Consider the following 23761-nt stretch of genomic DNA (forward strand, 5'->3'; position numbering starts at 1 on the left):
CGGCCACTGCACTCCAGCCTGGGCGGCAGAGCGAGACTCCGTCTCAAAAAAAAAAAAAAAAAAAAAAAAAAAAAAATTGTTGCCAAATGTATGTACGTGTAGATAGCTGATTCTCCTGAAATGTGGTAAATTCCTTCAGTCTGCAGATACTGATCTTTCTTAAGTTTAGGAAAATTGTTTCCAAAGCTCTTTCATGATTGCATCTCTTGGCCAGGAATGGTAACTATCTGTGTGTTGGTGCCGCATTCTCTGTTCTCCATATCTGTCATCTCTCTCATAATTTTCTCTCTCCTCCCCTCCGAATGTGGGAATTCCTCAGGGCTTGGCCTTGGTGAAAGTATTAATTATGAGAGCCGTTGACTTCCTGTTCCACCCCAACCTTCCATCCAAGGGCCATCCAAGGGACAGGGGAGGAATCTTAAGCCACCACCTGCCTCAGCCCCTTCCCACAGGCCACCCGGGGGAATGGGTTTCTGCCTCATCCCGGTCCCCCATTGTCTTTCTAGCAGTGGTGCTGGCAGGTGTGTGCGATATAGGACTTGGTGACACAGACTTTCTGCAAAGCCAGCGGGAAAAGCAACAGCTCTGCAGGATCCCAGAGACCCCTGCTGTGCAGCCCAGCAGCTCCAAAGGCCGCACCTGAGATCCTGTTGGAAACGCAGACTCTCAGGCCCTGGCCTGGACCCCTGAACCAGAACGAGCATTTCCACAACATCCGTGGGTGATTTGTGTGCACATCAAAGTTTCAGAAGCTCTGCTCCAGGGTGCAGGCTCAGTTTAACCTTTTTCATAAACCATTTTTTGTCTACCTATGAAGTTTTTTTTTTTTTTTTTTTTTTTTGAGACAGAGTCTCACTCTGTTACCCAGACTGGAGTGCAGTGACGCGATCTCGGCTTACTGTAACCTCCGCCTCCCAGGTTCAAGCAATTCTGCCTCAGCCTCCCGAGTAGCTGGGATTACAGGCGCATGTCACCATGCCCGGCTAGTTTTTGTATTTTTAGTAGAGATGGGGTTTTACTATGTTGGCCAGGCTGGCCTTGAACTCCTGACCTCAGGTGATCTGCCTGCCTTGGCCTCCCAAAGTGCTGGGATTACAGGCGTGAGTCACTGCACCCAGCCTCTCGAAGTCATTCTTTACAGTGAAAACCCCCAGCTCCTCACCAGACCAGATCACATAATACCGTCTTTACTATTAATACCTATTTCATTTTCATGTGATATTTTCCCTCAATATAATGTTTTTATTTTTATTTATTTATTTATTTTGAAACAGGGTCTCGCTCTGTCGCCTAGGCTGGAGTGCAGTGGCGCGATCTTGGCTCAGTGCAAGCTCCGCCTCCTGGGTTCACGCCATTCTCCTGCCTCAGCCTTTGGAGTAGCTGGGACTACAGGCGCCCACCACCACACCCGGCTAAATTTTTGTATTTTTAGTAGAGACGGGGTTTCACCTTGTTAGCCAGGATGGTCTCGATCTCCTGACCTCGTGATCCAACTGCCTCGGCCTCCCAAAGTGCTGGGATTACAGGCGTGAGCCACCGCGCCCAGTCAAAACTCAGAAATTCTTAAGAACAATATAATGTTATCACCAAAAGGTGAGAGGTCTGTTGCCAGGGCACTTTGACATTTACTTCGTTTTCATGTGATGTTTTCCCTTACTCTAATGTTATTACCATGAAGTGAGGGCTTCGTTGCCAGGGCACCTAGTAGTCACGTATGCACAATTCAGAGTTCATTGAAACCTTCATTCTACTTGGTCTCTGCCCCTGGGTCCTTTGGCTTGCGTCTCCCTTGTGAGAAATACCGAGACGCGACATAGTTGTGTTAGCAGCTTCTGTTTTATTCTTCTGTCTATAAGAGTCACTGATTCGAATACTTTCCTCCAAGTTCAAAAAGTTAACTCATTTTGTTTGTGCCCACAAACCTTGATATATTTTCTTTTTCCCATATTGGATCAATATTGCACCCCCCCAACAATAACAAAATAGTACTGGCTGACATTGGTTACTGTACATCATTGACATGGCTAATCTCACTTTATCCTCACCAGAACTCTATGCAGTAGATTGGAATATTCCTTTTGCAGATGAGGAAATTCAGGCCGGAGTAATAAGTGGGAGTTGGTTCCTTCTCTTTAGGAGACTTTACAATTCTCATGGGAAAATATTACTTGTACCATGATGGGTGTATGGAGAATCATTATATCATTTTACTTTTGTGTTTGACTATTTCCATAAGGAAAAAGTACATAAAACCGAAATAAAGAAGTACTATCTGTAATAGTGGGTGACTGTCCAATGTGTCTCTCCTGTTCTGACCTCTCTTCTGAGCTTTATCCAGATTTATAGATCTAGGAGTTTTTCGACCTCCTCACTCTTGTACACCTCACAAGCATTGGAGGCCTAATGCAGCTTGTATTAGTCCGTTTTCACACTGCTGATAAAGACATACTGGAAACTAGGCAATTTACGAAAGAAATAGGTTTAATTGGACATACAGTTCCACGTGGCTGGGGAAGCCTAACAATCGTGGCAGAAGGCAAGGAAGACCAAGTCACGTCTTACATGGATGGCAGCAGGCAAAGAGAGAGAGCTTGTGCAGAAAAACTCCCTCTTATAATAACCATCAGATCTCATGAGACTTACTATCACAAGAACAGCATGGGAAAGATATTTCCCATGGGAAATACCTGTCCCCATGATTCAATTATCTCCCACCAGGTCCTTCCCACAACATGTGGGAATTCAAGATGAGATTTGGGTGGGGACACAAACCATATCACACCTAAACCCATACTCTTGCTATTTGCTTCCCAAATTGCTCTTCTCCCCATCTTTCCCATTTTAATTGACAGCATCATCACATGCCCTGTGCTCAAGCTGGAAATACAGGAGTTGTTTTGGGTCTCTCCTCTCCAGCACCTCTGATATCCACTCTATCACCAGGTTCCGCCAGTCTTAACCTCCAGAACATGTCCTAACTCCATTCACTTCTTGTTGCAGTGTCAGCCACCATCATTGTTCAAGGCATTGTCACCCTTCACATTGCTCTGACCCCCAGTGAGCTTCCCAATTCTATCCTTACCTCCCTTCAGGGACCAGATGACCTTTTAAAATGTAAATTGCAGCTGGGCTTAGTGGCTCCCACCTGTAATCTCAGCACTTAGGGAGGCAGAGGTGGGCGGATCGCTTGAGCCCAGGAGTTCTAAACCAGCCTGGGCAACATGGTAAAATCCACCTCTACAGAAAAATTAAAAAATTAGCCAGGCATGGTAGTAAAAACTTGTAGTACCAGCTACTCAGAATAGTGAGGTGGGAAGATCACCTGAGCCCAAGGAGGTTGAGGCTGTAGTGAGGCAGGATCGTACCACTGCACTCCAGCCTGGGTGACAGAGTGAGACCCTGTCTAAAAACAAACAAACAAAAAACAAAACAAAAAACAACAAAAACATCCAGGTGTGGTAGCTCACGCCTGTAATCCCAGCACTTTGGGAGGCTGAGGTGGGTGGATCACCTGAGATCAGGAGTTCAAGACCAGCCTGGTCAACATGGCAAAACTCTGTCTCTACTAAAAATACAAAAAATTAGCTGGGTGTGGTGGTGCGTGCCTGTAATCCCAGCTACTTGGGAGGTTGAGACAGAGAATCATTTGAACCCGGGAGGCGGAGGTTGCAGTGGAGCACCATTGCACCCCAGTCTGGGCAACAGAGCAAGACTCCGTCTCAAAAAAATAAATAAAATAAAGAATAAATAAAATTAAAGTATAAATTACGTCAGTCACCTATTAGTTAGAACCCTTCAATGACTTCCCACTTGCCTTAGAATAAAATACACACTCCTCATGGCCCCTTATGTGACCCTGGATGTTCTGGCCTTAGTTCCTCTCCCATCTCATCTTCCATCACATTCTCTGCATTCCTTACCTTAACCAGATGCCCTGGTTTTCTTTAAAATTACTTCAGCTAGATGCCCTGGTTCTCTTTCAGTCTCTTGGCTGCCCCAAGATTTTTTGAGACAGAGTCTTACCGCAGCCTGGATCTCCCGGGCTCAAGGGATTTTTCCCACCTCAACCTCCCGAGCAGCAGCTGGGACTACAAGCACGCCACCATGCCCAGCTAAATTTTTGTATTTTTAGTAGAGATGGGGTTTCACCATGTTGGCCAGGCTGGTCTCGAACTCCTCACCTCGTGATCCACCCACTTCTGCCTCCCAAAGTGCTGGGATTACAGACGTGAGCCACCGCGCCTGGCCAAAAAAAAGTCTTTCTCCAGTTGCTCTCATGAAGGGAAGCCTGGGTATTCCATAAGGTGGACTATTGATCTGCTTCTCTCAGTCTAACTCCACTGGCCTTAAAATTATGTTCAAGGCAGCTCACAATTTTATATGATGTTTCTGTCAATCTCTATTTTAATCAGTTTTTATTCTTTTCCTATAAGGTCATGGGATATTTTAGTGAAAAGTTGTGAGGCATTTCAATGGGGGGCTGTAAGATCCTATTTTTTCTTATCCTCTTTTAACAAAGTAATCTGCAGATCCACAGAATATTCATGAATATGATTTTGTTTTTGCTTGACATCTGCTCCCATAGCTCTGTCAGTGAGGAATTCATCATTCCCAAAGCATTCCATATGCTTTTCCACTCTGCATTTACCCATGCAATTTCCCCTGGCACAAATCCTCTTCATTTTTGGCTGCTAGCAACTCAAGAACAGGATGTTTCGACCTTCCCCTTGTTTGGAGCCTGAGGACACTACACTGTGACTCCATGTTTCTAAGTGCAAACACTTAAATCTGAATTCTACCAACTCTGGCCGGGCGTAGTGGTTCACGCCTGTAATCCTAGCACTTTGGGAGGCCGAGGAAGGCGGATCACTGGAACTCAGTTCAAGACCAACCCTGTCTCTACCAAAAATACAAAAATTAGCTGGGCGTGGTGGCACATGCCTGCAATCCCAGCTACTCGGGAGGCTGAGACAGGAGGATCGCTTGAGTCCGGGAGGCGGAGGTTGTGCTGAGCCGAGATTGTGCTACTGTGCTCCAGCCTGGGCAATAGAGAGAGAGAGCCCATCTCAAAAAAATAAAAATAATTTTAAAAAAGTATTTATCATAATGGGGGCATGGTTAGATAAATGACAGTATAACCATATTATGGAACACTAAGTAATCACTAAAAATATTATTTTCAGGCTGAACATGGTGGTTCATGCCTGTAATCCCAGCACTCTGGGAGGCCGAGGTGGGTGGATCACCTGAGGTCAGGAGTTCGAGACCAGCCTGGCCAATATGGGGAAACCTTGTCTCTACTAAAAATACAAAAATGAGCCAGGTGTTGTGGCACACGCCTGTAGTCCCAGCTACTCCGGAGGCTGAGGCAGGGGAATCGCTTGAACCTGCGAGGTGGAGGTTGCAGTGAGGTGAGATTGCACCACTGCATTCCAGCCTGGGCAACAGAACAAGACTCTGTCTCAAAATATATATATATATTATTTTCATAGAAATTTTAATGGCTTATGAAATTATTTCTAATATAATGTGAAAATACAGGATAAAAAACTATAATTGCACCGATCGCAATAACACTGACCCCTCAGAGGCAGTTTTCTGTTGACTCCTTATTTTCCTGAGTATGGGTCACACTTTGCTGTTTCTTTGTACATCCTGTTTCTTTTAGATAATATGTTGTAGCAACTCTGGACTCTTCATTAACCCACTCCCAATCCAGGTGGTGGTGGGGTTTGCTGTTTTTAGACTTGTTTGTTTAGTGATCTGCCTGGACTAATTCTGTGGCATCTATTCCCTACTCACTCTCCCCACTCCTCAGTGTACAGTCACTGATGTCTCTGGTGTTTTTGAAATTCTTGTTTTTAAGACTGGATGCCGAGGGATCACCTCTTAGTTGGCATAGGTCAGCCAATGATTGGTCAGAAGTTGTGTTTAAACACCTTGAGCCAGTAAAGCTCTCACCTTCTGCTGATGAATGTGACCTGGGGAATGCATTCAAGTCAGAGCAGTTTCCAAGTCTATTTATTCCAGTTTTGATTTTCTGTTTGCAAGGTTTCACACGCAGGCAGGGACAAGTAGCTTGCTATGGCCCTTTTAGGTCTCTTCTTGGGTGCACACGGCCCTGCACATGATGAGCATAGCCTTCTGGACCACTAGGGATAAGCAGGATCTTATCAAGCTTATTTTGCTGTTACATTCCCAAGACCTCCCTGTTACACTGCTCGCTGCTGTCTGCCTCTCTATTGCTAACCCAAATCACTATTTGAGACCTCAGGCTAGCTGCAATGTTGGCCACACTGAGATATGGGATTCTCCACTCTACTCCAAATAAAGTCAGCGCTCCCGCAGCCCTAGAACTTCTGTGACAGAGCCTGGGGAGAAGGCAGTTGGGATGGGAGCAGCCCCGGGTTAAAACATCACAGACTCCCGCTGTTCTTACAGGGGGCTTCAGTAGCTTTTCTTGAATAAACACTCCTCAATTTGCTGTATGCCTTTGGTCAACTTCCAGTCTTAAAATTTTTTTTTTGACAAGTTTGTTCAGTTTTGTCACTGCTTTTTAAGGAGAGGATTCGCTGAGCTCCTTACTTGGCCTTCTTGGAAGCACTGCTCCTTAAACCATACGAGTTGTAAAAATTATACTGGCCGGGTGCAGTGGCTCATGCCTGTAATCTCAGCACTCTGGGAGGCTGAGGTGGGATAATCACTTGAGGTCAGGAGTTCAAGACCAGCCTGGCCAACATGGTGAAATCCTCTCTTTTTAGAGACGGGATCTCACTGTCACCTGAGCTGGAGTGCAGTGGCGTGATCATAGCTTACTGCAGCCTCAAACTATCCTCCTGCCTCAGCCTCCCAAGTACCTGGGTTGTTTTGTTATTCCTTAGCAAGGCTTTTTCAAGAGCATTCACGCATCACACATATTCCATGAAAAAGAACTCAGCTCTTGGACTGGTTTACAAATAGTCAAATGTTTGGTTTATACTGAGCTAAACAAAATCAAAATGAGTTAACAGCAGGACTTCTGGGAGCCTTTAATATGCTAATATTGGTTGAGATTCTCCAAGAAGAGAAGCGTAGTGTTTCCCAAGATGACTGTGACCACTGAACACTTCTTCCCCCAACAGAGCATTTCATGGGATTCATGTTCTGCAAAAACACCCTTTGGTCTCTCTTGGTATTTTCAGCCTGGATCACAAATAGTGAGATGTTCAGGGAAGAAGTATTTGTTGACAGCTGTGAGAGCTGTATGCATTACCCTTCTAGACACAGGAGCAGTGGTAGTGGAAATGGAGGGAAATTCCTCGGGGAGGTCAACTTTGGCAGACAATCAAGCTCTCTAATACAGGTACCCCCTCACCCGGAACTTTGCATTGGCAACATTCCAAGTTTCTGGGTTCTATTTTTAAGGAGGACTTACCATGTACCAGACATTAAGTCAGACTCTTGGAAAATAACACAGTATTCGCTCTCAAGGAGTACGGTTAAGGGTGGGATGGAGAAGACAGTTCTAATCACATGTTAGGGGAGATGGGGTCTAGGTATCCACAAGTGTTATGGTAAGACCAAGGGGACAATGTTAACCTGACCCAAGAGGTTAAAAAAAACCAAAACCTGACAGAGGGCATGATGCCCAGGCTGGTTCTTGAAGGCCAAGAAAGGGTTAGGCAGGAATGGAAAAGGGGAAGCATGTGTGCAAAGACAGAGAGGCTTAAGAAAACACGGTCTATTCAGGAACTACAATTAGTTTGCATAGCTAGAGGACAGAATGTAAAACAAACTGAACAGGTACAAAGAGAGCAACGCACAAAGGGCCTTGTGTGGCACGCACGCTAGGGAATTTGGATCTTAGTCTCAGGGTGAAGGGAGATCAGTAAAAGGTTGCCAAGGCGGGTGGATCGCTTGAGGTCAGGAGTTTGAGACCAGCCTGGCCAACATGGTGGAACTCCGTCTCTACTAAAAACACAAAAACTAGCCGGGAGTGTCATCCCAGCTACTTGGGAGGCTGAGGCAGGACAATCGCTTAAACCTGGGAGGTGGAGGTTTCAGTGAGCTGAGATTGCACCACTGCACTCCAGCCTGGGGAACAGAGTGAGACTCTGTCTCAAAAAAAAAAAAAAAAAAAAAAAGTGCATGATGGAGGTAGATGATCAGAAAGCCCCAGAAGGCCAGCAAGGACAAGAGTCTGAACTAGGACAGTATGAATGGAGAGGAGAGGGCAGTTGAGAATTTAACGTGCTAGAACTGGATGAACTAAGATGTTGGGGTTAAGTGGGAGAGAGGCATTCCGAGGTTATATATGAACAATCATAGGGAATGGTAAAGCCAGATAATACAGAGAAGATAAGGGGCATGTTTTGGGGGAGGAGATAATGTATTCAGATTTGCACCTGTTCAGTTTGAAATTCCAATACAACACGTGAGAGATGTTCAGGAGATGGCTGGAACTCTGCGTTGAGAAATACAGATATGATGGGTATCAGAATAAAAGTTGTAGGCCAGGTGCAGTGGCTCACACCTGTAATCCCAATACGTTGGGAGGCCAAACGGGTGGATAATGTGAGGTCAGGAGTTCGAGACCGGCCTGTCCAACATGGTGAAACCCCATCTCTACTAAAAATACAAAATTAGCTGGGCATGGTGGCGCATGCCTGTAATCCCAGTTACTTGAGACACCGAAGCAGGAGAATCACTTGAACCCAGGAGATGGAGGTTGCAGTGAGCCGAGATTGCACCACTGCACTCCAGCCTGGGCGACAGAGCCTTGCTCTGTCTCAAAAAAACAAAAGAGTAACTAACAGTTGTAGATGAAGCCACAGGTATAGGTATGGATGAGACAGTACAGAGTGTGTAGACTGAAAAGCAGGCAGAGACAAAAACCCCAGGGCACTGTAATCTCTCATCTGAATACCTATACCATTTGTCTGTTACGTATGGAATTTGTCATATGTTGCAATAAACATTTAGCTCAGTGCCTACTGTGTATAAATGCTAGATATGAGGGTACAAAGAACGAAAAATCCTTTCACCCAAGGAGACTATGATCTAGTCGTGGAGAAAGAATCATGCCCAATTATTATGCAAAATGAAGTTAAATAGAAACTATAAGTGTGTTGAGTGTAGAAGAGGCAATTAATTCAACAGAAGAGCTAACGGAGCTTTCAGGAGGAGAGGGAAACATTTGAGTTGGACTTTGCAAAAATAAGTGGATTTTAACAAGCAGGGCAGGGGAAAGAAAGGCAAGTAATTTTAGGCTGGAAAGGAACACACGTAAAGATCACAACAGAACGGAGTGTAGGAAGTGGTGGAGAGAAAGAGGCTGGAAAGGTTGCCTGAGGCCAGGATCTGGGTGCTTGGGAATCCTGTTGCGTTTTCTTAGGTGTCCGTTTGAAAGATGGCACACATGTGTCGATGTATACCCAAGGCCTCCACCAAGTTCTGAATTTCAGAAATGCCTGGAAGACCAATGAATCAAAAATGCTAAAGGAAATCTAAAAATCGCCAAACTAAGGCTTGAGGCTTGTAAACGCTTTTTCTCAGTTCTATATTTTCCTTTTGCAAGACTGCAAAACTCTGTTAGAACTTTAATTACTTGGCTTCATTATAAAATTTCCATTGCATATAAGAGTATAAATAATTTCACTCTAATGCTCTCATTTGAATCTGCGGCTGAAAGCATTGGCAGCAATCACATTTTCATGGCACTTCCTTGGCATGTTGAAGGAAAACAAAATGTATTCTGCTAATCAAGTCATTAGTGACTTTGAAAGTGATGGATTATATTAAAAAAAAACAGCAAATAATCAGATAAAGAGGTATATTTTAAAGATTAAAAATATTTTATTTAAACTTTTCTTCATAAACACTTTTAACATTTTTTTCAATTTAAAAACAGAATGGATAGCATAAACATGTTTGAATAGATTATATCCACGGCTTGGGAAAAATTACCTGACAAAAATGTAAAGGCTTTCAAAACAGGTATAAAAGGCAAACCTTAAATTATTCTAAGATTTTTATATCGGCCCTAGGATTATTTGACTACTGGCCCAAAATGTACCTAAAGGTCAAAATATTTTTCTATAGACAAAGTATGCCCAACAGGTACAGGGCATATACAAGTTAGGTAGAAAATAACCTCTCCCAATCACCTCACTGGACCATTCCTTCAGAAAGCAAACACCTAATCCTTACTATATACTGATTAATAACATTTTAAATGTAGTTGTTCCCAAAATGTAAAAAGAAAACCTAAGAATTTAAGGGAGAACAAAGCTGATGGCATTCCCCTCAATGTTACTTGTGTAATATTGAAGTTATATGGTGTACTGAAAGGATATGATTTCCATGAATTTATCTATTCCAGTCTATGCCTAGTGAATATTTGACTTTATAAACTCTGGATAAACTAATTTTTAGGACTTCCATTTTTAAGATAAATCTCTTTTTAGAAGATATTTATTCCCAAACCAACTCTAAATGTAATTGAACAAACATATGATCTCTCAAAATGTTCAGAATACAAAACAAAAATCAAAAATGTATAACAGGCAAACAAGAAAACTGGCACTAGCAGTTTTACTGCCATATAGCCCTCAGTTATATCTGATTTACACTATTATCTATGTTGTATTTTACTTCAGTCTAAAACTTTAAATTATGAATTCTCAAAAGAGCTAGTCTCCTTTGAGAGATAGCTTATAAACTGAAATAACAATTTATATTATAAACTGAAATGTTATGACCTACACCCACATATACATATATAAAAATAGTCCCACTGAACGTTTGACATGTTTAGATTATGCAGCTCAAATAATCTGTTATAAAATATTTTAAAGCTTAGTTTCATGTAATTAAGACAAAACTCCATTTTTACCACTTCTCCCCACATAAAGCGTGTGTCCTTTACTATGACTCGAGCAGGCTTCCCAGAATGAGGTGTCCAAAGGTGCTGCTTTAGAAAAGGTAAGTGAAGGGCTCAGTCAGTATTTCACAAATTCTAGTAACACTCACACAGAGCAGAGTAATGAGGACACAGAAAGCTGTCTCAAGAAAAGCTAGTAATTCTATTAGTTAAGCTTTGCTTTTTAAAAACCAGTAGCATTTCTTCCAACACAAAACCTTCAATGTGAGAATCTTGCATTTTAAGAAAAGGTTGTAGTGCAAGGAATTTCTTTAAAATCAAAACTTAGAAGGTCAAAGACACGGAAGAGAACAAATAGTTCTAATTAAGATGTAATTAATGAAGATCAGCTATTTTTGTGAACTCTGGCATTTAAGATATAAAGTGAAAACAACACGCATAAAGGTCATAACAGTTAAACTGTATAGATTCAAATCTCTTACTGAATTTTTCGAAAAACTACTTTTTTGAGCGCAAAGTATATAAACAAAAATTCCAGATGAAGCACACAAAAAATAAACTTGAAAAAAATGCTATGAAAAACTTTTCCATAGTTTAGTATAACAAAAATAAATCTCTTGCAGCAATTAAACCATAATTTTAAAAGGGAATGTAAGTTAATCATGGATTTAAAATAACCTAAATTAGAACTACATATAAACAGGGAGTTTTCTCATACATTCAGAACCCAAGCAACAGCAACTATTCTTAAAGCTCAAAACTGATTACAGCTAACATCAGGTCCGACGTGACTTACGTGAAGCTGAACCCAGAGTTAGTTCAAGTTAAGATTTTACGAATTTTACAAAACATGAACTTTGATCTTGGCCTCTGTCTTTAAAACTGAAGACCAAGAATACTCAAATGTTCGCCCAAATGTCACCCTAACTAGGGCCATCAAGTCATATCTAAGCAATTAAAGAGAACCACCACTATAGTGTAAAGCCTTTGATGTGGATACCTGGCCTGATGGCTCGCTCTTGGCCTTTTCTAGCAAAAGACATCAATGAGGAAAATAATGAAGACATTATTTTCTTTAAAGCAAAACAGCACACATACAAAGCCACTAAACTAACGTAGTAGAAAAAAAAGTTAAACGGTTAACTTATTCCTAGCTTTCAAAAATAAAATAATAGCTTTTTTTAAATGTAGAAAAAGACTTTTTACCCATATTACCATGGGAAACAAGATAACCAAATTTCATGTTTGGAAACTGTAAGTAAATGATAGGACTAGTTAATGAAAATTTAAGTTTCATATACAAAATAAGATTATTATTGATTTCTGAAATCAATGCCAATGGTTTTTTCAAAAGCTACTTGTGTACCTGACTGTTTCTTAAACCCAAATGCCTCCAATTTTGGAGTTTGAAGATCAGGTTTAATCTCATAGTATGTCTAAAAACCGCCCAAAGAAAACCCAAAAACCAAAGTCTTCACATTTCCACGACTTCACACTTCCATTTTATGTTCAATGGTGGCAGCAGCAAACAAACAAACAAACAAACACCAAACAAACAAAGTGAAACTAGAAAATTTATACATCAGCAGCCATATAGAAGGCATTGCAATATTGCACCAATATTCTAAGATCTGGCAAGTTTTGCCAGTATAGATCTAGTCTGTATCAGATATAGACTACTCATGTGAAAATAGCATCAATTTCAATGATCCACTCCCAGGTTATTCTTGCTTAACTTTGTCAACTGTTTTTTCCTCTGCATTTAAAGAGTTGAAAGGTGCAGCTAATCCTAAAACACTTATTATAAATGCTTTTAAACAGCTATTCTTGATCCATTCTGAACTTTGTGGTTACTATCCTTCATGCTAATAGCTTTCAGTAAATAAAACAAAACTGAGGGCTTACATCCCTAGTGTCGCTGGGTATTTTGTACAAAATAAACAAGTAGATAAAACCAGTAACATTATAATTCTATTTCTTACCTCTAAGTCAAAACTGAGCTCAAATTTTCTAACAGTTTCTACCTTCCATTCAATAACAAATGCAGCAGCCTTACTGAATGTAAAAAACGGGAGTTGCACTTACTTTTAAGGGGCCTTGATTTAGGAGTCTGGTATTACCTAAATGCTCTTTAAAAGTGCTTGCATGCTGCAGGGCCAGAACTTGTCATATACCACTCCGATTCTCACTAAAAACAGGGCAACGTTAAACAGACTGCAAAGAAAAACATTTTCAAAAAGAAAAGACACACATCGACAAAGAACACTAACACTTACTTTTGAAAATAAACTATAAAATGTTAGTTTTCATAACCATACATGTTTCAGAAATATAAGGAATTCAAATATTACTGAATCAGTATGGACTGAAGATAGGCTACTTTGATAGCAAATGAGGACTCCAGTTATTTTAACTTTCTAAAAATGTTAATATGTGAAAAGACGTTACATCTGAAATTCAACAAGTATGGCGAACTGTGTGCAAGTGCACTAGCTTAAAAATATAGAATCCTAACCACGCATAAAAGGGATGTGCCTTGTGTATTTATAGGTTGTATGCGAGTATGAATATGCTTTCACTAACACAATGCGGATAAGAGAAGGCAGCTTAGAAATAGTGTTTTGAATATAAAAAGTTAATTTTGTAGAAAATTTATATTTTTGCATTTTCAGCAAAAAGCCATGCAAAAAGGTCAAGAGTTTTAAACTTTTAAATAATAAAACCAAAAAGTATAACAGATTGAAATACACTGAAATAAATCTTCAAAAAGGTTTCAGATAGAGACAGGGACTGAAATCACATCCAGTGACACTTATCAGGTCTTCTCTTAGAAGACACATGACTCCTACGCTAACATCTGAAAGAAATGTTTAAAGCAGAAAATCAATTTCCCAGATAAGTGGAGCATTCTATTAAACTGCTTCTGGAAGTAGTTTCAAGAGCTAGCACTTAGAATTAACTTATTGCATGAGTTTGAGGCCACTGAAAAGAAAAGAAAAAAAGGATGCTAGCACAGAATGAAAAATTCTTACGATGTTAGACCAATGGCTTTGATAGTAAAACTGGTGAGGTTTTTCTTTATATGTTTTAATTAACTACTCTGCACAAACAAATACTTTGTTTGCCTCTTTTAGGGAGAAGGATGTCATTAGTTGCAACGCCTGACCTCATCCAGTACATAGTCCGGAAAATGCAGGTTGCATACTTGTAAACCATCCAGCTTGCAGGGCATCCGAGGGTACTCATCTTCCTTCCACTTGTTTTCATCCGGATCAAAAGTGAGAATGGAATCACTGTAATGACCATTATAACAAAGGCCTCCAAGAACCATTATTTGTTTGTCCAGCACAGTCACACCATGACCACTTCTACCAATTGGCATGGATGCCAAGATGGTCCACTGATCAGTCTCTGGGTTGTATACTTCTGTAGAAGGGCATCCCTGAGATTCGAAAGAGGCCCTCAAGATCACACAGACGCCACCGAAGACATAAAGCTTGCCATTGTAAGAAATCATCTTGTGAAAGCATCTTGCGTAATTCATCTTGCTCTTATTCTCCCAACAGTTGGTAACCACTTGAGTTCTCCTGGTCCGTTGTTCTATGGTCCCTTCTTTGCTGGGGTCAAACACGCACACTTGCTTGGAGGTGGAAGATGAGGTGATTCCACCGGTGATAAACAACTTGTTATTGAGCACTGTCCCCTCATGTCCATATTTGTTAACTGGATAAGGATCTACAAATTCCCATTTATCATTGGTGATGTCGTATCTCTCAGTTGAATAGAAAGTCTCATCTCTGGTTCTGCCTGCTACGGCGTAAATAAACTTCCCAATAACACCTACAGCAAATTCAGAGCGTGGTACAGACATATCTGCCATCTGCAGCCAAGAGTTTTGTCTCGGGTCATACCTGAATACTTTGGAAGAAGCATGGAATTCACCATCCGGGCCCAGCTCTTCCCCGCCTAACAGGAACACAAAATTATTGACGATAGCAAGGCAGTCAGGTCGCAGAGGTACTTGTGGGCCTTCTAGTTCCCACCAGACTCTTGGTTTCTTTAAGAGAAGTATTTTACTGTTAACCATGCTATGTCCAATCATTCCTCGAAATACTGTAGTTTGTGGTTTTGCAGAACGAATGCGGCTTGACTTCATATCCAACAAAGGCTGCTGGTGAACATTCTGAAAGTAATTCAATGCTTGGTCAACTTCGTAACGGAGCTGTCGGGAGTATCTATAAAATTCTGATGTCTTAACCTAAGAACACAAGAAAAAGAATTTAACCAAACGAAAAAGCATCAGCGGCAAACAAATTATCAAAGCCGACTAACACGATCATCTTAGGCTCACTTTACTAAAACTGCTTTTCCTGCTAAGATCACCTACTTTCTTTTGTTTTCTACAAAGCTTTTTTTGGAGATGGAGTCTCGCTCTGCCGCCCAGGCTGGAGTGCACTGGCAACCTCCACCTCCCGGGTTCAAGCACTTCTCTGCCTCAGCCTCCTGAGGCGCCTGCCACCACGCCCGGCTAATTTTTTTATTTTTAGTAGAGACCAGGTTTCATCATCTTGACCAGGATGGTCTTGAACTCCTGACCTCATGATCCACCCGCCTCAGCCTCCCAAAGTGCTGGGATTACAGGCGTGAGCCACCACATATGGCCTCCTATGTTTTCTTAATTTGTAATGATCTATGTACATTCCCAAGCTTTTAAGAGTAAACAAACAATTAGGCACCTATTATGTCAAGCCCTGGGCTACAAGGAAGGAATATGAGGAAAAGTACAGGGCTTCACAGTAGAGGAAACCATATCCACAGTTTTCTTTTTTCTTTTTTTTTTTGAGATGGAGTCTCGCTCTGTCGCCCAGGCTGGGGTGCAGTGGCCGGATCTCAGCTCACTGCAAGCTCCGCCTCCCGGGTTCCCGCCATTCTCCTGCCTCAGCCTCCCGAGTAGCTGGGACTACAGGCGCCCGCCACCTCGCCCGGCTAGTTTTTTTGTATTTTTTAGTAGAGACGGGGTTTCACCGTGTTAGCCAGGATGGTCTCGATCTCCTGACCTCGTGATCCGCCCGTCTCGGCCTCCCAAAGTGCTGGGATTACAGGCTTGACCCACCGCGCCCGGCCGAGGGTCTTAAATTTGGGTAACAGGAATTAGCGTAGAGGTAAAATCTACAGACAACCATGACTGATTTGAAACAGGGTGAAAGAATGAGGACTCAAATGTGACTTGAGCATTTAGACTTGAGGTGATGGAGAGAGTGGTGATATCAATAGGGAAAGCAGGGAAGATGAGCTGGTTTGAGAGAGGTATTCAACTTCCCTGGTAGGGTGTTGAGATGGAAATGTCTAAGAGTCTGTTGGAAATCTGGGATGACAGCTTAGGGAGGGAGTCAAAACCAGGTGTATAATTTTAAGAGCTTCCTCCCCTTCCTTCTCCTCTCTTTCCTTTCCTCCTTCCTTTCTTTAGCCCATTCATTAATTTATTCCTCACCTTAGTCCAAAACAGTGGTCAAACAAAAAGCACCACAAATTTGTTTTAAGTATTTTGATAACTGTATTCAATATAACTAGTTTCCTTTGTAATGTCAGGCATTTTATCATTAAAATCATTACTGTGAGAAGGGGTCCTTCCATGGGCTTCACAAGATCAGCAAAGGGGTAAATAGCACAAAAAAAGGCTGAGAACCCCTTGTCCAATCACGTAAGAGAGAAAGCTAACATTGGCCGGGCACGGTGGCTCACGCCTGTAATCCCAGCACTTTGGGAGGCCAAGGCGGACAGATCACTTGAGCTCAGGAGTTCAAGACCAGCCTGGCCAACACGGTGAAATCCTGTCTCTACTAAAAATACAAAATTTAGTTGGCTGTGGTGGCGTGTGCCTGTAATCCCAGCAACTCGGGGGGCTGAGGCAGGAGAATGGCTTAAACCTGGGAGGTGGAGGTTGTAGTGAGTAGAGATTGCGCCACTTCTCTCCAGCCTGGGCGACAGAGCGAGACTCCGTCCCAACAGGAAAAAAAGCAACAAAAAACTAACATTGTTGTTACTGCACTGGGTGCTTTACATGTACATCTCACATTAAATTATTCCTCCTGTGAGAGTACAATAACCATCCCCGTTTTCCTGATAAGAAAACTGAGGCTCAGAATGTGAAGTGACTTGCCCAAATTGTTTATGTAACTACAACTGGTAGAGTTGTGATCTGAACCTTGAATGAGGACAATTTTACTTCAAAGCTCACGTAATTTCTACAACATTACAACACAGCTTCCATTATTCTTTTTTTTTTTTTTTTGAGACGGAGTCTCGCTCTGTCGCCCAAGCTGGAGTGCAGTGGCCGGATCTCAGCTCACTGCAAGCTCCGCCTCCCGGGTTCACGCCATTCTCCTGCCTCAGCCTCCGGAGTAGCTGGGACTACAGGCGCCCGCCACCTCGCCCGGCTAGGTTTTTGTACTTTTTAGTAGAGACGGGGTTTCACCGTGTTAGCCAGGATGGTCTCGATCTCCTGACCTTGTGATCCGCCCGCCTTGGCCTCCCAAAGTGCTGGGATTATAGGCTTGAGCCACCGCGCCCGGCCTTACACAGCTTCCATTATTCTTTAGAAAAATCTTTACATTATATACTCATTTATTAAAACAACATGTTCAATGAATGAGCCTAATGACCCTTCTCAAATTAAAGACAGTAGAGGCCAGGCACGGTGGCTCAAGCCTGTAATCCCAGCACTTTGGGAGGCCGAGACGGGCTGATCACAAGGTCAGGAGATCGAGACCATCCTGGCTAACACGGTGAAACCCCGTCTCTACTAAAAAATACAAAAAACTAGCCAGGCGAGGTGGCGGGCGCCTGTAGTCCCAGCTTCTGGGGAGGCTGAGGCAGGAAAATGGCATAAACCCAGGAGGCGGAGCTTGCAGTGAGCTGAGATCCGGCCACTGCACTCCAGCCCGGGCGACAGAGCTAGACTCCGTCTCAAAAAAAAAAAAAAAAAAAAAAAAAAAAAAAAGACAGTAGAATTGCTCTTAATAAAAAAAAAAAAAAAAATCAGTCATATGAAACACAGTGATTGGGCATCCAGCCCAATTCTTCCTAGCAAAAACAGTAACTCTGGAAAAATCATAGCAAATGATGAATACTAGTAAACAAGTAACTTCAATAAACAAATAATAAAGGAAAAAAGGTGAGAACAACCTAAGATCTTCCATTTTACTACTTTTACTTCACACATAAAAAGTTAAAGTGGGCCGGGCGCGGTGGCTCAAGCCTGTAATCCCAGCACTTTGGGAGGCCGAGATGGGCGGATCACGAGGTCAGGAGATCAAGACCATCCTGGCTAACACGGTGAAACCTCGTCTCTACTAAAAATACAAAAACCTAGCCGGGCGAGGTGGCGGGCGCCTATAGTCCCAGCTACTCCGGAGGCTGAGGCAGGAGAATGGCATAAACCCGGGAGGTGGAGCTTGCAGTGAGCTGAGATCCGGCCACTGCACTCCAGCCCGGGCGACAGAGTAAGACTCCGTCTCAAAAAAAAAAAAAAAAAAAAAAAAAAAAAAAAAAAAAAAAAAAAAAAAGTTAAAGTGGGCTGGGCACAGTTGACACCAACATTTTTGCATTCTTTGTTTTTTTATATATCATATTTATAAACAGAAAGAGTTCTTGCCATTTAAAAATGGTTCTCCATCAAAACGATTTTAAAAGCTCAGGAGTTCGAGACCAGCCTGGGCAACACTGTAAAACCCTGTCTCTACAAAAAATACAAAAATTAGCTGGGTGTGGTAGAGCAGGCCTGTAGTTCCAGTTATTTGGGAGGGTGAGGTGGGAAGAGCACCTGAGCCCAGGAGGCAGAGGCTGCAGTGATCTGAGATCATGCCACCATACTCCAGCCTGGGCGACACAGCGGGACTCTGTCTCAAAAAACAAAACAAAAAACAAAAAACAGTCCGAGCACGGTGGCTCACACCTGTAATCCCAGTACTTTGGGAGGCCAAGGTGGGTAGAACACCTGAGGTCAGGAGTTCAAGACCAGCCTAACATGGTGAAACCCTGTCTCTACTAAAAATACAAAAATTAGCTGGGCATGGTGGCGGGTACCTGTAACTCCAGCTACTCAAGAGGCTGAGGCAGGAGAATCACTTGAACCTGGGAGGCGGAGGTTGCAGTGAGCTGAGATTGCACCATTGCACTCCAGCCTGGGTAATAAGAGCAAAACTCCGTCTCAAAAAAAAAAAAAAAAAAAAAAAAAGCTGGGTGTGGTGGTGCATGCCTGTAATCCCAGCTACTTGGGAGGCTGAAGCAGAAGAATCGCCTGAACCCCGGAGGTGGAGGTTACAGTAAGCCAAGATCGCGCCATCGCACTGCAGCCTGGGCAACAACAGCGAAACTCTATCTCCACAAAACAAAAACAAAAAAAACAGGCTGGGTGCGGTGGCTCATGCCTGTAATCCCAGCACTTTGAGAGGCCGAGGCAGGCGGATCACAAGGTCAGGAGTTCGAGAACAGCCTGGCCAACACGGTGAAACCCTGTCTCTACTAAATACAAAAATTATCCGGGCGTGGTGGCGCCTGCCTGTAATCCCAGCTACCCGGGAGGCTGAGGCAGTATAATAGCTTGAACCTGGGAGGTGGAGGTTGCACTGAACTGAGATCATGCCACTGCATTCCAGCCTGGGTGACATAGCAAGATTCCATCTCAAAAAAACAACAAAAACCCAAAAACAAACAAACAAAAAACAAAACTGAGCATTTTCCATTCATTTCTTCTATAAATTGCCTAATAGTATGCCTTGCCCATTTTTTCTCATCTTTTTCTTATTGAGTTGTAGAAGCTGAAAAGGAAATACTCTGAAAATCAGCAAGAATCATAAACCTCAAATTAAAATTTAAGTGCCTACTGTGCACAGCCAGTGGTCTGAGAGCTACACAGGTTTTCAAATAATAGAATCCTGTCCAGCATGAGTAATTAAGCACCATGTCTGGTGATTAAGGATCCAATTTAGGAAATTTCTGACTTTGGCACTCATGAGCTGTGGCAATCTTGGGCACAGAGCTCAATATCTTTAAGCCTATATCCTCAACTGTATTATTGGGATAACACATTCATAACCCTATGATATAAGTGAGAGTACGTGAAAAGGATTTAGTATGGTGCCTATCATGTGGCAGTGTGCAAAAGTATCAGCTATTATTAGCTATTATGAATGACCAGGGGACATTTGTGAAAGTGTCACTCAGCTTAAATCAGTGCTTCTCATGACATGCTTTTGCCTGTGTAAAAATTTAGTCTTTCAGAAGATCGAGGAGAAATGAGAGAAACAGTTACTTTGGACCTATCCTCACTGGTGAAACATGACTGGTAATGTACAAATGGGAGGAAGCTTTACAGAAAGAAGCCATGTTGTTTGGAGATCAAGAAACAAAGGAAGGAGAATGCTGCACATATTGGATAGGCAGATTTCAAGTTTTTCAAAGGAAAATTAGGATCAATTCCAAGATCAGAAACTGTGCAAGGAAGCTCAAGAAGGCTTGGAAGCTCTCAAAAGCATAACGCTGACTGCATAATTGCAAAATACACTGATAAGAGGAAGAAAAGGGGAATGTATCTAAAAAATCTGATGTGCTGCACAGAGAGCTTTCTGGAATTCAGATGTTAAAAAACCACTTACAACAGATGGTAAAAATTGGGCACATAAAACAAGTATTATAATGAGTGAAATAGAGATATAAGAATATAGTGAATAAAGCTAAAGCCTCAGGATGAACTGTGACTTGACAAAGTAAGAGACATGGAATAAATGGCATTTTATACGTTAAAGGAAGAGTGAAGCCCACCCCCATCCCATGGGGTGGTTAATGTATTAACAAATAACAAAGGGAAAACAACCCTACTCCTATTTTATTTCCATTCTCAGCTAATAATGTCTTATTCTTTCTAATCTGAGGATTAAATACAATTACTAAGAAGAAACTTAAATCCAAGATGGTTGAGAACAAAAAGAAAAACTAGCTAGTTATTCTCAGCAAGTTCAAGTCATTCGATCTCACAAATCATGTCCTGGGATCCTGAGGCTTCGTAGATAAGGCTGCTTAATTGCTTTTTGCAATCTGTGTGGAATTGTGATGAATGGGAGAGGACTAGAAGCCAGACAGATTCCTGAACTACAGACTGGTTAGCCTGACGGATCCTGTATTGTTGAAAAATAGCCCTCCAAAACAAAAAAGCACCCCACACTTGGAGGCAGCATGACCTCACTGGGTAATGCCAAGGCTGACCCAGTTTCCTGTTTAATTTTTGATGATGTAACAGCACTGGAAGAGAATGAGAGAACCTATGACTTCAGTAATCAACAAGGTCTAATCATAAAGAAAAGAGAAACACCAGGGACCCATGAACCACCTGAAATTGCAGCAATAATTGTGTGTTAATCCATTTGGGGGGTAGGGTGAGGTGACTGGAAGTCCACAGTTTTTACCAGGTGCTCCAGGGACCCACGAACTCCATATGTAAAGCTTCAACTGACTATCCTCAAAATGAACTAAAGTAATATGGCAGCTGTAGGAACTAACAAAACTGTAAACTAAAGTAAAAGGATAGACAATCCTGGTCGGGCACAGTGGCTCACACCTGTAATCTCAGCACTTTGGGAGGTTGAGGCAGGCAAATCACTTGAGCTCAGGAGTTTGACACCAGCCTGGGCAACATGGCGAAATCCCGTCTCTACAAAAATAATAATAATAATAATAATAATAATAATACAAAAAATAGCTAGGCATGGTGGCTGCATGCACCTGTGGTCCCAACTACTTGGGAGGATGAAGTGGGAGAACTGAATAGCTTGAGCCCAGGGTGAGGTTGCAGTGAGCCATGATAGTGCCACTGCACTCCAGCCTGGGCAACAGAGTGAGACCTTGTCTCAAAAAAAAAAAAGAAAAGAAAAGAAAATAGGCAAGCCCACCCTCTCCATTCAGGTAAAACCACAACCAAGACAGTGCTAAGTTATATCACTATACTATTAAACACTGACAAAGTGGACCACATCTGGAAGACAGTGAAGGGATCCAAAGGGAGAATGGTCAAATGGGTGAGGAATGTTTCAACACAAGAGAAGACTCAGAAAGATGGCAACTATCTTCAGTACCATTAAGAGGAAGATTTTACACCAACGTAAGAAAAAGTTCTGTAGTAAGAACTGTCAAGAGAATGGATACTCATTGCATTATTGTTTGTAAGAGCACAAAACCTGGGAATAACTCCAATCACCTATCAATAAGACATTGGTTGGATATACTCTGGTAATATACCATATGCAGCTGTGAAAAAGAGTGAGGTTAATCCATATGCACTAACACAGATATTCAAAATGTTAAATGAGAAAACTGCAGAACAGTACATGGCTCGTACATGGCTCATCTTTTCATAGAGAAGGCACTTCTCCCATCCTTCATTTCTCACATAACAGTTTAACTATCTGTATATCAGGTACTCTCAAAGAGGTATGGAAAGAATGACATTTCTTTCATGGTCTGAATTACTTTCCTTTGCCTTTCATAGGATTAAATAACTGTCATGTTTTTAAGCTTGGAAAGAATAATGTTACCACTTTTGTTGCTTTGATACTTTAAAGAATTGTATAATGAAAAACATTTTGTCTTATTCTGAATATGTTATATAATTATATATATAATTTCAGTGGTCTGAAAAAAATTTTTTTTAATTTACTGATTATTTAATAAAATAGAGATTAGGTCTCACTATACTACCCAGGCTGGTCTCATTACATTACCCAGGCTGGTCTTAAAATCCTGAGCTCAAGTGTTCTTCCCACCCCGGCCTCCCAAAGTGCTGGGATTACAGGCATGAGCCACCATGCCCAGCCTGAAAATGTAGATTGGCCATTTCATCTAAACATCTTTTATTTTAATGTTAATTGTGTATGCACGTATGCATATAGTTGACAATGAAGTGTGAGAAATAATTTTGAATAGAGTTCCTGTAAATAGGTATACACACACACACACACACACACACACACATATATATATAAAAAGTTGAAGAAATAACTAGCCATTACTGCTGGGGAAAAATTTCATGTTTCTCCATTCACTGTCAAAATGTTACATCATAGTGAAACCCCGTCTCTACTAAAAATACAAAAATTAGCCAGGCATGTTGGCGTCCGCCTGTAACCCCAGCTACTCGGGAGGCTGAGGCAGGAGAATTGCTTGAATCCGGAAGGTGGAGGTTGTGGTGAGCCAAGATCACGCCACTGCATTCCAGCCTGGGCAACAGAGCGAGACTCCGTCTCAAAAAAAAAAGGCTGGTTAAAATCCTAAAATAATCTAGACTGTAGCCAGTTAGAGTATATATTTTTTTAATTCCAGATTTTTTAATCAAATAGTAAACTCTGTGGAAATCCCTATTTTAATTATATTGCAAGTTACATTTTAATTCTCTCAAAATTAAGGAAGGTATATACAAATTACCTTTAAAACTTAACAATTTGAATACCACGTGGTCAGGCTGGTCTTGAACTCCTGACATCATCATCTGCCCGCCTCAGCCTCCGGAAGTGCTGGGATTACAGGCGTGAGCCACCGTGCCTGGCCTAGCCAGCCAATTTAAGATACACTTTTTGGGGGGAAAAAAATTTTTTTTTCGAGACAGATTTCACTTGTTGCCCAGGCTGGAGTGCAATGGTGCAACCTCGGCTCACTGCAACCTCCACCTCCTGGGTTCAATGGATTCTCCTGCCTCAGTCTCCTGAGTAGCTGGGATTACAGGCACATGCCACCATGCCCGGCTAATTTTTTGTATTTTTAGTAGAAACGGGGTTCCACCACTCTAGCCAGGCTGGTCTCAAACTCCTAACCTCAGGTGATCCACCTGCCTCAGCCTCCCAAAATGCTGGG

General features: G+C 42.1%; 1 protein-coding gene across 1 annotated transcript in view; it reads right to left on the minus strand.

Moving 5' to 3' along the window:
- Positions 1 to 9810: 9810 nt before the first annotated feature.
- Positions 9811 to 23761, minus strand: part of KLHL15 (kelch like family member 15) — a 48292-nt gene continuing 34341 nt past the window's right edge. Inside the window, exon 3 of the mRNA XM_010389368.2 lies at positions 9811 to 15119. Within this exon, the coding sequence (XP_010387670.1) occupies positions 14010 to 15119 (1110 nt within the window). The 3' untranslated portion in view covers positions 9811 to 14009. The remainder of the gene's footprint in view (positions 15120 to 23761) is intronic.

The sequence above is a fragment of the Rhinopithecus roxellana genome, chromosome 7 (assembly GCF_007565055.1).
Source record: "Rhinopithecus roxellana isolate Shanxi Qingling chromosome 7, ASM756505v1, whole genome shotgun sequence".
NCBI classification, from domain to species: domain Eukaryota; kingdom Metazoa; phylum Chordata; class Mammalia; order Primates; family Cercopithecidae; genus Rhinopithecus; species Rhinopithecus roxellana.